Below are 14,174 nucleotides of genomic sequence, written 5' to 3' on the forward strand. Positions count from 1 at the left end.
ATAGAACCTTCACATACCATTATTTATTGACTAGGTGCTGATACCTTAAAACAACATTTGTGCTAAGGATTTTGTGAAATAATACCCCTGCATTTAATGTACTTGAGGTCTGTCTAAAATCCCTCTTCCCTGAGCAGCAATATTACTTTTGCTCTCCGTATGAATATTGCCATTTCACAGAGGAGCAAAATGATGAATAGGCAGTCCTGTGACAACCCAAGGGATCTTCTGCTGAGGAACTCCAGATGATGCTCATGAATGGACCCAGGTATACATGTCTCTTAAGTTGATGTCAGTCATGATTAGAGCAGTTACACTCTCCCTTTGTCCTCATAAATGTGTTTCTTTACACGAGCACCAAGACTTGTCCAATCCATTTGTGAGCCATCTAAGTGGGGTGGAAACAGGAAAAGTGTGTGGTTGTCAGAAAGATCTACTTCCAGAGCCAACTTGCTTCCCGGTGACAAAGAGCTGAGGCTGCCCCTTGTTGGCTGTAAGCTGATCAAAAGGTAGGATGATATCAACAAATGTGTGCAGGTCTATTAGGAAACTGTTCCAGATAGGGTTTTTTTGAGTTAGTTTTCCTCTGTTCCAGGCCCTGTTTTGACTTAGTTTATGACAAAGGAGCCACTCTCCTTTTACAGGAGAGGCAGGTAGGACTGACACACCCTTCCGAGAGGGGCCTACATTTACCATGTTTTAAAACAACCATGGAATTGCTTTAATCTAATTCAGAAGAACAGTTTGCCTAAAAAAATAGAGAATAGCAATATTTAAATGGCAGGAATCATGTGCCTCACCTGCCAGTGCATCTGTGCTTGGAGCCACACTGAAATCCCACTTCTCCAGACAGATCACTGCTCCCTCCCTTATCTTTCTACATGCAGCTCCTCCATCTTGCTGGCAGTAGGTCAGGTTGCTTGGCTGCTGGCACACTCCATTTCTGCCAGTGCTCCTCTCTGACCTGCTCCCCCAGCAGCAGCCATCTCTGACTCTGCTTCAGGCTGTGAAGAGATAGGAGAGGTCAGAGGGGAGTAGTGCAGCCTGCTGCCGAGGAGAGGACACCAGAAAGAGGTCGGTGCAGCAAGCCTCTCCCTTGCCAGCAGACAAGGCAGGGACACTGGAAGCACAGTACTGCTCACAGGAGACAAGAGTCACAGCCCCTCTTCCCTGCCTGGCAAAGAAACAGGGAGTAGTCATGTGTCCCAGCCCTACATATCCCATCTGGGAATATATTTATTACTCACTGAGCTGCAAATTGGTTGCTACCGCCTGGTCCCTGTTGCCGCAGAGCTTGCCTCCTGTCATTGACCCTGCTCCCCACCTGTGCTCCTGCTTCAGAAAATCCCACCAACCACCACTCCCTGCTCATGCCTTAGCCATGGGTTAGTGTTGTGACCAAAGCCCTTCATAGTGTGTCCTCACTGCAAAACAAATGCGGGGCCTCCTGTGCTCCCGCCGAGATGAGCAGGACACCTGTCTCCTGCACTGCCTCTCAGCTCAAGCAGATCCATTCCTTCACACATGAAACCAAGGATGTGTCATGAAAATCAGCTGGATGGTGTGACTACCCAGGAGAGAGGCTAGCAGGCAAAGTATAAACTTAAAAGAGTTATTCATAAGCACGAGGTGTTGCAGCCAAATTAGGGCACCACAACTGATGTTTCAAGAAGGTTTCTCACACCCTTCAAAAGTTCAGGACCAACATCATTTAACTGCTCACTAACAGCCACACCACTGGTTACTAATCATAGTAAAACTCTCCAAAGCAGATCTATTTTTGCAACATTCTTGCTGCTTGTCTATTGATCCAGACGCCCCTGGAGTCAACCTTGCTAGAGTTTGTTATCTGTACTGCCGGACGATACTGAGGGGAGAAAGTGGGATTTCAAAGACGTGTCAGAGGAGCTAGGATGTTGGTGTTACCTTGGCTGTCCAAAGTCCTTTATCCTTCACAGGCAGCTCTAACCTTACAAGACGCAAAGTCCAGGGCCGGGCTATCCTTTCGTTTGACTTCAACAGAAACAATCCCTAAGTCTCCAGTGAAATTTCACTACCTCGTGACATCACAGTGTATAATCTGATCTAACACGTACCTTAACAAGTTAGCACACTTCCATGCTATGGACGGGCTGATACAATAGCTAGGGCGGGGGGTTGTGTCCTCTCTCAGGCCCGCTGACACGCACCTGTGGCTGCACAGCGGCGCGGCCCCGCGCTCGTACCGGGCACCGTCCCGGCCGAGGCGCGGAGCATCCCTCGGGCCGCCTGCGGGCCAGCACCGCTGCGTCCCGCAGCCCCCGCCGGGCCGGGACAGGGGCATCCCGGCCCCTCCCCGGCCGGCCCCGCTCGGGGCGGGGACTCCCAAGTTTCGGCGGCGGCGGCCGCGGGGCCCGGCCCGCCGGCGGCATGAGCCCTGCGGCGGGGCGGGGGGGCGGCAGCGCCGGCCAGGGCAGCCCCCGACGCCATGCCCAAGGAGCGGCCGCTCTGGCGGGGCGCCGCTTTCCGCCTCTGCCTGCTCTCCGCCGCGCTCTTCCTCTGCCTGCAGCTGGGCATGAGGCGATCCTGGTGTCCGGAGGAGAAGTCCCGGGACCCGGCGGCGGCGCGGGCGCCCGCCCCGTCCCGCGGCGCGGAGCAGCGCCCGGGCGCGGTGGCGGTGGCGGGGGGTGGCCGTCGCAGGGTCACCTACGTGCGGAGCGGGCGGCGGGGCAGCGCCGAGCCCGCCTGCTGCGCCCCGCAGCCCCCGGGCAGCCGCCGCAGGAAGGTAGGGCGGGCTCGGGGGGAGCGGCCGCCGTGTCGCGACAGGCGACCCCGGCTCCCTGCGAGGGGTTGAGGCTGAGCGGGCACCCGGGGCGGAGATGGGGCTGGTACCTGGGCAGAGGCGGCCGGGAGGGCGGTGGTGAAGCGAGGTGGTGTGGTGTGATGTCGGCTTCTTGGGAAGTGGTCAAGCGACTTTTTGAGCAGTGCTGCTCAGCTTCAGAGAAGCGGGAGTATGCTGGCGCGGGGCTGGACAAGGTGGAGGCTCGGTCTGAGAAGGTGACAGTGACCCCGAGTCAGGGTGGTCTCCCCAGGCTGATGCATCCCCAGCATGATCAAACTTAGGCAAAGACCATGGCCCTTGACGTTCTTGGCATCCGGGTGCCATTGCATTCGCATAAGGCCATCAAGAAATGGTTCTGAGACCTGGTCTCCGTGAGAATTAGTGAGTTAGTGAATGAGCTGGTAAACCTGTAATTAGGTTTCACGTGGCAATGACTCTAAAGCCTTTGGGGGAGTGAGGACTGTCATCAGGATCTGGAGTTCAGTAAGAGCGAGGAGTGCCAGTGCTACCATCATCTCTCAGTCAGCTGCGTGTGTGGCCAGTAGCAGGATGTTGCCTTCTTCAATGATCTCGGGGTCATCCTCAGTTTTGGCAGAGGCCATGCTCTCAGGAACTACTTAGAGATTCAGATAATTATTCTGTGGAGTTTTCTTTGCAGTCTTTCAGGGGGAGAAGAGCCAGCTTTGAGGGCAGTGAAGGAGTAGTTTGTCATGTACTTTGGGGTCCTGTGATGTAAGGGTGCAGTAGTGATGGTCCGTGCAGAGATGTGCAGGTTCTTAAGCTGGAATGATCATGAGGACGAGCACATGGAATTTTGTTAGAGATGAGACCACCTTTGTGGTCATAGTAAATAACTCTTTCTGATCTTTGCCCCAGCAAGAATATAACCAGTTTTCTGTGGAATGGCTAAAGCTTGTCCTTACTGCCTTGATGAAAAGACTACTTGCTAACATCCAAACCACCATCTGACCAGATGTCCTGTGATCTCTCACAGGTCATGCATGTGGTCTCAACTGCAAATCTGCTTTGTTTTCTTTGCCTGTTCCACCCCAGTAATGAATTTTTTATTTCATGAGGAGATGGACAAGGAATTCATGTATAGATTAACTTCTAGGTTCAGCTCATCTTCTGTGGGAAACTATGACGTAACAAATAAACTGCTACTTTCTGCCTCTGGTTTCCTGAAAGGTTTAGAAGACATTAAATAATCCTTCACCATCCTTCCTTCACTACTGGCAGTGATGAGGATAACATTGCCACGGATTTTTTCAGAATAATGACTATGTGGTGTTCTTTTGTGCTGTGGTGTTGATACCACTTCGAGGTACCTAGGTCTTGCAGTGTCAGTTTTTGTGACTTTTGTTGCTGATGCTCTGTTACTTAGCATTATCCTAAAGCACAGCTTGTAAGTGAGTCTAATTATGGAAGAATTTCAGCATTAATGGAGAAAAAAGCCTGTAATCCTGTGGATTCAGAGAGTTTCTTGAAAATATGCTAAGAATGACATCAAAAAACAAGAGGCAAAAGTAAAACACATCCTAATTTAGTTAATGATTTTTGAGGAAATCCTAGTGGGGAAGTAGAGGCTTGCCCATTTTACCTGAGAACTGACAGCACCTTGCAATGTTGGAGAGCTCGAGGCTCTGGAACGCCCAAGTGTGTTTTGGTGCACCTCCAGGTGAAGTGTGTGAAACATCACTGCTGTGGTTTGTGGTGTTGGGCATGTTGCTGCTGAGGTCTCATTTGAATCCCTCTATTTAAGTCAAGGGAAAAATATTAGTATATATAATAGAGGGTGGAGTTGTTGCCAGTTTAGGTTTGAGACCATCAAATGCCTTCTGTGTTCAGCTATTTGACTTGAACATGTTGCTTCAGGCTAAGAAAAATCTACTTAAAAATAGGGGTTTGGGAATAGTCAGACTGAACTTTGAAATAGGGCTGTTAAAAATATAGGGGAAAAAAGTAATAGTAAAATAAAGTGAAAGTGGTCTGAGGTCTGCCATTTTTTCATGAAAAGAATCACTTTTTTTTTCATTTTTCATGAAAAGCTAAAAAAAAATTACATGGGTAACTTGTAATTTAAAAAAATAAAAATCAGGAAACATGGTATTTCACATCAGACTATTGTATGACAAGATGGGTCAAAAAAGGCTGCTTAAATTGGTGGTCCATGGCTTCTACCAGCAGCTCTGGAGAAAGGCGTCAGGGTGCAATGACTGCTGAATGTAAATGCTGCCTGGAGGAGAGGCTCCCTGCACAGATCAGTGCTATACTGTGTTGGGATTGCTTTTTGCTGTGGCTTTTATGGCTTTTATGTGTTTTCGGTGTCTTCTGCCTGTCCATAAATTTTTGTCAGTCCATTCTTAGAGCCTGCAGAGGCTTTCAGGTATGGAAGATTTTTCTCTCCTGCTGTTTATGGGGAGGGTGTTGGACTATGTTGGGATGTGTGAGCCAGCAGGATGGCAGCAAGGAAAAATCAGTGAGGCCAGACTTTGTTTTCCTAGTGCCTCCAGGTTACAACTCTTCTCACACTTACATCACTGAATTAATGCAGAAGACTGACGAACAGAGTGTTTCCATAGATGAAGTTGAATATCCTACTTTGTGGCTCTAAAAAAAAAAAAAAATTGCAAAAGCACACAAGGAAAATATTCTGTGTCTGCTTTGAATCACTTTAAAGTTTCTGGAAGCAGGGTTGTGTTATTTATTTCCCAAGCACAACTGCAGTCGTCAACCAACACCAACCCCACCAAAAGGGGAAAAAAAAAAGACACAGGATGGGAAGGATGGAGACTTGTCCATAAATGGTCCCTAAGTCTGCAGGAAACTGCCTTTGCTTTTCCTGATCATTGGTGAGGCTCTGTTAGTGGAGACCATGGCTGTGCAGCGGATGGGAGGGTTTGACCACCAAGGTTTCAAGTGTCTGTGCCTTAATATGCATACATAAAAAATGTTAACTGAAAGCAACAGGGAATAAAGTGATTCAGCTAAGTGACATCTCTGGAAGCTGCTGGAACTGCCTGTTGTGGTGCTTTAGGGAGCTGTGCTGCTCCCAGCTGTTTTGCTCCTGGTTGAGCCTACCAAAGAGCAGATGCTGCTACTCTCGATGACAAATAACAAGCAAGATTTGGCATTGACAGCATATGATGGTCATCTGAAGAATCAGAAGAGTTTTTTTGTGCTGCAAGGGTAATGCTAATGGAAGTTCATAATCCCACTTAAAGCTGCGTTATTGCTAATAAAATTATGTTTTTAAACTGTGATTCTAAGCTCTGGTTGTGTTAAGCCCTGACCTGGTAACATATGCAGCAGATAAAAACTCCAGCTACATGGAAACACACAGATTCTGCCAGGTGTACCTGCTCCTGCAAGAGGTATTAGCAGTGTGTGCACCCACAGAGCGCTGCAGACTTGTGAGGTGTGTTTTAAAAAGGTATTCCAGGGTGCCATGGCAAAAGCAAAAATAATATTGCATTTGGAATTTGAAATAACAGCAAATTCCTGTCACAATAATTGCAATAACAAGGTTATGTTGGCTCTTGTGCACTGAATTTGGGAGGAGCCCTCTTCATGAGTCTGGTTGAGAAAAGCTGGAATTCCTTGCCTTCTGGGCAGATTTATTTCCACAGAGGTGGGGAGTGTGGTACGCCGCCAAACTTAACCTAATGTTATTTTGGATGCTCTTTCTTGTCATATCTAGGAATATAAAAGTATTTACCTTCAGTGATTAAAGCAAAGAATAAGATTTTGCTGCTGGGTCAATGTGTACTTTGCTTGGGATTATAACATATTCTGAAGCATGATATATTATTGCCTAAAACCAAAAACTCTTTTGAGATCTTTTTTTTTTGGTGTTACTTTCACTTGCATGCATTTGTCTTTTGGTGCATTATAAATGCAGACTAATTGCTGTTTCTTGTTGGATTGAAGGTTGTGGTTTTCTTTAAATAGGAACTATATCCAAGAGGTTACTGCTTCTCTGCAGTGATGATTGATAACAATCTTATCTTTAATTGTCTGCAAATTATTTTGGAGTGATATCTTTGAAATTATGTGGAATAACACATGTTTGGCACTTAGTAGTACAGCAGGCTCATAATAACCTCATTTGATTTAGCATTACGCTATTGCTAAAATTTACTTAAATTTACATTTGAGTTTTAACTTTAGCGTGACAGTGCCATTTACATTTGTGTCAGTGATATGTAGGGCTTATGCCAAGAGTCCTTTTTAATTCTTCTAGAAGTTTGGTTTAAAAAATGTATCAGATGTTTTCATTGCCTAATTGCATGCATAGTGTTTTCAAGCTGACTCCACCTCTTTAAAATATAGTAAGTTTTGGGTACTGCTTTTATAGGAAGTTACTCTGACTCTTCATGAGGAAGAGCCAAAATTCTCAGAGAAAACTTGGTTATTCTGAAGTTAAATTGATCCATCTGTCTTTCTGAAGTTAAATTTCTCCATCTGTCTTTCCACAACCCATGGTATAATGGCGTGTCTGTTTTGGATTGGGAATTAACTTTTATAAGTTTATTAATTCTGTGTGCGTGGAGCAATGATTCAACATTTCACCAGAGGTTGACACAACAGGGCTTTGGGAGCTGTGCCATCAGGGAGTCCCATCAGGCTGTGTTTGCAGGAGTAGATTTGCCCTGGCTGAGCCATACCAAAGGAGCCACATGGGTTAAAGAGGCCTCTCAGCTCTCCAAAGGTTATTCCAGCCTCTCCAACTGTGTCCCAGCATGATGAGCTCTACAGTGTGCAGTGCTGTTCCCTAAGTGCTCTGTTGAGGAGTGAATAACATCCTGGCTTTGATGGATGTGGGTGGCACGTGGCTTGCTGCTGCAGAGGACTGCAAAGCTGAAGAGCTGGATATTGGTTATTCCTTGGAGTGTGCTACCTCTCGGCACCTTCTTTAATAAGAGGCAGACAAACTGGAAAGAGTTTCATTTAGAGGAAAAAGGTGTTAAGAGGTGCAGGAAGGCAAACCTCCAGGGAAAGCCTGAAGTAATGGTACTTGTTTTGAATAAGGAAAAGTAGGTTTTGGGAGAATGTGCCAAGACTCTTCAAACTGAAAGAAATATTTTTTCTGAAGGACATAATGACCAGTTGTTCCCTAGGTCGACTGCAAGTAGGACAAGAAGTAACTGGCTTCATTTTCAGGCAAGATATTAGGAAAATCTTTTAACTCTGCAGTTGGTAAGGAATGGAAGGGCTCCTGAAAAAAATGTGAACTGTGGGTATCCACACAGGGAAGGTCTAGGAATGTTTTTCATTTTGCTTCAGGGCAACCTCCTGAGGTCCCTCTGGCTACATTTACCTGCTCTGCAATTAGAGAAGCAATCTGGCAGATACAATGCGATTAGCCAAACTGGAATTTAGCCTGAACAATGATCTAACATCAATGGAGTAAAAAGAGGTAACGGGGTCTTTTAAGACTAATAAGCAATCTTTGCCCTTACTTAATACCTCACTGGAGAGACCAGACCCCACCATAATTGTTCTGTGTGATGACTTAGTGGACCCCAGAGGCAGGGACAGTAGTTGACAACGTTTTTCCCTCCAGCACTTGGAGGTCTCTTAGCAAATATAAACTAACCCAAAGTTATTTATCTGCTAAAACTAGCACAAGATAGGAACTTGTGGCTTCAATCTGCTGGTACCTGTGGAACAGCCTTGGTCTGTTTTGGCTCAAATATTCAGGCTAATAGCACAGACTGAGTGAGGTTATTGTCTTTGGAAGAAAAGAATAAACTTTTGTTGAAAGCAGTTTTCATCAGCTGATAACTAAATCTGGGGAGCATCAGCCAGCTCTGCCTGTAAACAGGGGCTGAGGTACCAGAAAGTACCCAGACACAGGAATCCTTCTCCAAGTAGTCAAGCAATGGCAATGCTGGGCTTTTATTGTATTTTAACTGCAGATGAAATGTGTTTAGAGTATACCATAAAGAGGAAATGGTAATGTTTTTTCTGACAATGATGTCACTTGCAAGCTTGTGGGGTAAAGGATTACTAAGAATAACCTTGATTCTTACACACTTCTTATTACCTGCAATAGTTCTTCCTTCATGAATTTTTGAGAAGCAGTGGGAAATATTATTCTTCAGAAAGTCATTGCAGTGTTATGAGACTTTATATCCAATAGCATAGATTTCTTTCAAAATCTTTCAAATACCTGCTTAAGGCTTTCTTTTGGCATATAAAAACAAGAGAAGTTTTTCTAGGTGGCTGTGGCACAGAAAAAAAATCAATCTGGGTGTTTAAGCCTTCTCTTCTAAGGGACCCAAGGATCGAGGTGATGATTTATTCTGCAGATGCCTTGCTCTTTGGTGGCCATTCCAGTTGTGCCAACATTTCCTTGAACCCAGAGAGACAGTTCACAGGCCTGGTACAAAATGTGAATCTTTTATGACTGCTGTAGCAGATCAGAAAAAAAAGCATTCTTGTTTGCTGTCTTCAGCTCAAACTGTTTCATGCGTCTGCTCTGGGGGCCAAGTGACCCGAACTGCCCAGTAGCAGTGGCACAGTTAGTGCCAAGAATTATCTTTTGTCAAGTTTCATGTTTTGAAATGGGAAGTGAGGACAGTTTTGAGGACACACAGCTTTCCTTGCTCAAGCAGCTCTCAAGGTGGCCAATCTTTCTACATTTTTTTTCTAAAATTTTCTTCTGTGTAGAGAGAAGAGTCCAGAAAGAGGGATTTGGACAGGTAAAAATTATGCTGAGTAGCTCTAGGGTTTTTACTTTACGTCTCCAACCTTTATCTGCTTTCTTATGAGACAAGTGTTTAACTTCATTGCTAGTAAGGTTTTCATCCCAGTTAGTTCAATCAGTTCACATCAACATTTACTCAGCCAGCCAGGCAGTTAACAGAGATGTGTCTGCTTGGGGGCTGCATGGTAGGTGCCAGCATGCCAGATATCTCTCTCATGCCACTTTCACTGAGCTCTGGCTGCAGTTCAGACTGAGGTGTAGCTGGGGGATCTTTGGTGTGAGCCCAGAGCAAAACTCCAGTGGCCCCTTACAAGGGGTGCAGTACTGAAATCCTGCGGTGAAGAACAAAACCCTCTCAGAGCTGCTTTGCAGTCTTGTGCAGACAGCATGATGAGTGCATCATCACTTCTTACAAAACAGATGTAGAATTTGAAGATTTAGGTAGCCTTAGGGTGGCACCTCCAGGCTTTGCTCAAGCAGCCTGGTTTGGTTGTGGTGGATCAGGCTGGCCTGCAGCCTGCAGTGATGGCTGCCACTCGTGGCACAGATTAGATAAAAGATTTGGCATGTCAGTGAGAAAGTTTGTGTGAACCACCACTAATCTTTGATGGCATCCGCGGCACAGCCCACTCTTATCGCTTGTTCTAATATTAACTTTGAGCTGAGTTTGTCTTGTATGGCTGTTCAGTGCTCCAGAGCTGTGTGCAGTGGATGTGAGTCATTTAATCAACTTGAGTGTTTTTGTAACTAGAAGATATGCACCAAGATACTTTTGTGCATGATGAAATGTTGTCCAGAGCCCTTCCGTGTTTGTAAGTCTAAGATCAAATGACCTGCAGTTCAGTGGAACAACTAAGAGGGGGAAAAAGGTGTGATTCAATTTTTCTTTCAGTTGTGGAATATATAGCATATGTATCATGCAATTTGTATGCATACACTGACCCTAACACTGCGTTTTTTAGTGTTTTTGCCTACAAAAGCAACAGGGTGTCACGCTGCCCTATTTTGAGTTAGCCAATCTCTCAGGGTAATAAAAACCATGTGCACAAAGGGACTGATGCCTAGGGTAACAGATGAAAGCCATGATTTTAAACTCGCTCTCGCTCTCGCTCTCGTGGCAACAACTGGGTCAATTTCAGCAGGAGAAGGCGGAAATGTTCCCAGCTGTTTATGCTAAGGGGTAGGGCTTGGATTTTCAATGACATGTTTTTTCCCCATCTAATCTTCTTTTCCATCTTCAGTAGTCTTGCTTTTGAATGTGCCATCAAGCTCAGGTGCCCCCAGGAAAGGCTCTGGCTGCAAATGCTCAAGACCTGGACTGTCAGAGAATGGGTGGATGGGGTATCCTGTGGTCATTGTTGATCCCTTGAAAAGCACAAGCCCTGGGGGTGGTTCTGGGAAAACCCCTTTGTGATAATTTTGCTCTCTTACTGATTTTTTTCAGCATTTAAAAACTAGTGCTGTAATTCATGTCCACTCTGACTCGTGTATAAATAAAATAAATAAACCTTTCCTTATGGTTTTGTGCAATGATAAATGTAGTAGTTTCAGCAGTTGTTAGAAGACAGAAATCTTGCTTCTCACCTAAGTCTTCTCCATTTGCTTTGCAGACTGGAACAAAATGGCTTTGCAGAGTTCTTTGAAAGTCAGAACAGAATAATTCTGGCTTTGCAAATCCCAAATCTTGGGTACTTGTGAGAAACATCATTCCTGCTGCCACCTCTCCCCATCATGCAATGGGGGCTTCTCTTGTCTCTGGCACTGTAGGACCAGGAGGACTTTGCAGTGGTACATTGGCTTTTGAAGTCTCTTGGGACTGTCAGGCCAACTGCATCAGAATTTATATGGAGAACCTCTGGGTTTATGTGCTTGTGGAAGAAGGAGCTAACCAACAGCTCATTTAACAAGTGCACCCTCTGAAGTTTGCTTTGGGTTCCACTTTCTGACAGATTTCAGGTGCAGCTTCAGTTGCAGTGCTGTGAGCTGTCCTGGAACAGACAGAATTCTGGGTTCTTTCCAGGACTGACCTTGTGGCTTCTGCAAACTGAAGGAATTGAAACCTCTGTCCTTCTTGGCATGTGGAAGACAAATCTGTGGGCCTTGCAAGCTTAGCAAGGAAACACCTACAAGACCCTGGTAGGCAACTTGGCTGTCTTAGGGATATTGCTAAAAATACATTCTTGCTGTTAGTTTTGATGAGGTAGGGTCATTACTGAGTGTGTGTGTGTGTGATGTGTTGGTCTGCGAGGGAAAATTAGCCGAGAAAAAATTACGGCAGAGAAGCAAGTATCAGCGATGAGCCAGGGGCTGGATGTGGTTGGGAAAGGTGTGCATTTGAAAATGATGTTAGAACCAGCAGACATTAACATCACAGAGTTGCTGTTGCTGCTTTGTCCTCCCCCTCTTGGCCTCATCCATCCCCAGCCCTCTTCCTCATTCCTCTCCTAGCAGTTAGCTAAGTCAAATAATCAACTGGGAGCTTCAAAGCCCTTTTTTTAGCATCCTCTTTCATATTTTACAAAGAGACACTGTTTAAAATGCTAGGGGAAAGAGATGGTAATGTCTATTGATGTGGTATGTAATGTTAGAAAATATCTGCCACTTAGAAGCCTAAAAATTATAGGAATCAGTTCCAAATCTTTCCTGCTCCCTGCAGAGTGGATGGCAGTAGTGGAAGAGTTAGATTTATTCAATAGATAAACACCACAGCGTTGGAGCTGTCTAAAAAAACCCCCAAATTTTTAATACTGGTGCCCTGTCTCTTTTTGGGCTTTCCTCATGGTTGTCCTGCAGGGTTGAAACTTTCAAAGAAGTGAACTTTGTTTCATCCCGAATAGGGTGAAGCAACAACATGGTGTTCCTTTTCCCTCCCTCTTTTGAGGAAATTAAACAAGAAGCAATTATGTGTCAATTGGTTGCTGCTGAGCTGATGTGTTTCTTCTTCGTCAGATGTCTTGATTAATGGTTTGATCTTTCAATTATTATTCATTATGAAATCCGTGGGAATTCTGGGTGCATCATGAGTTCAGGGTCAAACCATGTAGTTTTTCAGTACTTTATATGAATAATGCTTAGAATTAGTGATAAAACATTGGAAAATATCCTTGATTAAAGAGGATGGTACATATCTGCCGAAGCCCATCCTCCATGGGGTTATGATGCTTGTTTCTATACTTGTCTTGAACAAAAAATATTTCAAATTTGGGTGCTTTGAAATGAGCTTGATTTTCCTCTCTATAGATTGGAAAATAAATGTATCATTTTGTACTTAAAATCCTAACAATTTTAAGCCAGCTGTTGTTCCCTTTCTAGACAGAGGGAACTGCTTGCCCAACACACTTTTTTATTTTATTTGGAAGACTTTTACATTGCTCGAGACTAAGGGCACTAATCCATAACCATATTTTTTAAAAGAAAGGGAATATGTTTAAAGCTAGAATCATTTCATTCTGTGAAACTCCATTATCTAATGCTTTTGTGAAATAAGGAGTTAAAGAAGAAAAAAGTGAAGTTTGGCTTTTTTGAGTCTTCCCTGGCTATCCACTAAAACCCGATCGGACCAAGTGAACTGATGGTGGGTTGAAGGAACAGTATCCTTGGTACCTTGCCTTAAGGTTTTACACTCTGAAATCCAAATACCCGTAGAAGTTACTCAGCCTTTTGATTTACCTAAGGATAAGAGTTGATATTTACTTGCTTTATGAGATTATAGATGTATAGTGACAAATACTGCCCTTTCCTGCTCCCTGAGCACAGAGGGTTGTCCTGGAACTTACGCAGGAGGGGAAGGTGAAGAAGAAGGGGTTTTCTTCTTATCTCCCTTTAGTCTAGAAGGTGTGCTGGACCATTTCTGTTTAAACACTTGCATTTCACTTGGATGAGAGAGAAGGCTGCACAAGTGTGAAATGCTCTTATTTGTGTGAAAGCATTTGTTTTACTCTAAAGCACCTTCTTTTTCCCCAGTTCTTAGCCTCAGGCAGAGGCTCTGAAGTCAGTGGATAGGCTGCCAGAGGCATCCCTATATGTAAATCACAGTTAGAGTGCTGGAACTTGCACAAAATAAACTCAGCTTATCTGGCTAGCTGAGTATTTACAGATGAATTCTGTTTGTTGTATTCTATGGTTTAAATATTGCAGTGAAGTCAACCTAGAGGAAAATAGCTTTTCTCCCCTTACTGAATGGATTATGACATCTCCATATTTCTCAGCCAGAGCACTTCAACCGAAGCAGTTATGAATACAGGCTGATACTATGGTCTTGCCTCTGCTTAGCAGAAACTGAATTTGACAAGCAGTGACCAGTAGTTGCTGTATCTGTTTCTTGCCGTTATCCTTAAGTGTTGGCAAAGGCATACGGGCACTGGAAGGAATTCAGCTGATTGAGCTGCTTAAGCAGTTTTGAGAATTTACTTCCATAAATTTCAGTCTGTTCTGGCTCCTGGTTTTATCTCCATTAGATGCATCATCATGCTGTCAGCCTCTGGATAGCGCTGGAATGCTGCTGCCTGATTTATTTATTTTATTTTAGAACCATAGCAAGGAAATCTCACTTGGCTATTTTCAAAGCTGTATGTCTCTTAGAGTAAAATCAAACTCTCTTTTAATAAATGTGTATTTCTCCCATATGTTGCTGGGATTCCC

General features: G+C 44.6%; 1 protein-coding gene across 2 annotated transcripts in view; it reads left to right on the forward strand.

Moving 5' to 3' along the window:
• The first annotated feature begins 2,396 nt into the window (after positions 1 to 2,396).
• Positions 2,397 to 14,174, forward strand: part of METTL24 (methyltransferase like 24) — a 45,433-nt gene continuing 33,655 nt past the window's right edge. For both annotated transcript variants that reach the window (XM_066179421.1, XM_066179420.1), the window contains exon 1: positions 2,397 to 2,764. In XM_066179421.1, coding sequence (XP_066035518.1) covers positions 2,468 to 2,764 — 297 coding nt within the window. In that variant the 5' untranslated portion in view covers positions 2,397 to 2,467. The remainder of the gene's footprint in view (positions 2,765 to 14,174) is intronic.

Source organism: Chamaea fasciata, unplaced genomic scaffold (genome assembly GCF_029207755.1).
Source record: "Chamaea fasciata isolate MVZ Bird 193981 ecotype frontalis unplaced genomic scaffold, bChaFas1.0.hap1 SCAF_3, whole genome shotgun sequence".
NCBI classification, from domain to species: Eukaryota; Metazoa; Chordata; class Aves; order Passeriformes; family Sylviidae; genus Chamaea; species Chamaea fasciata.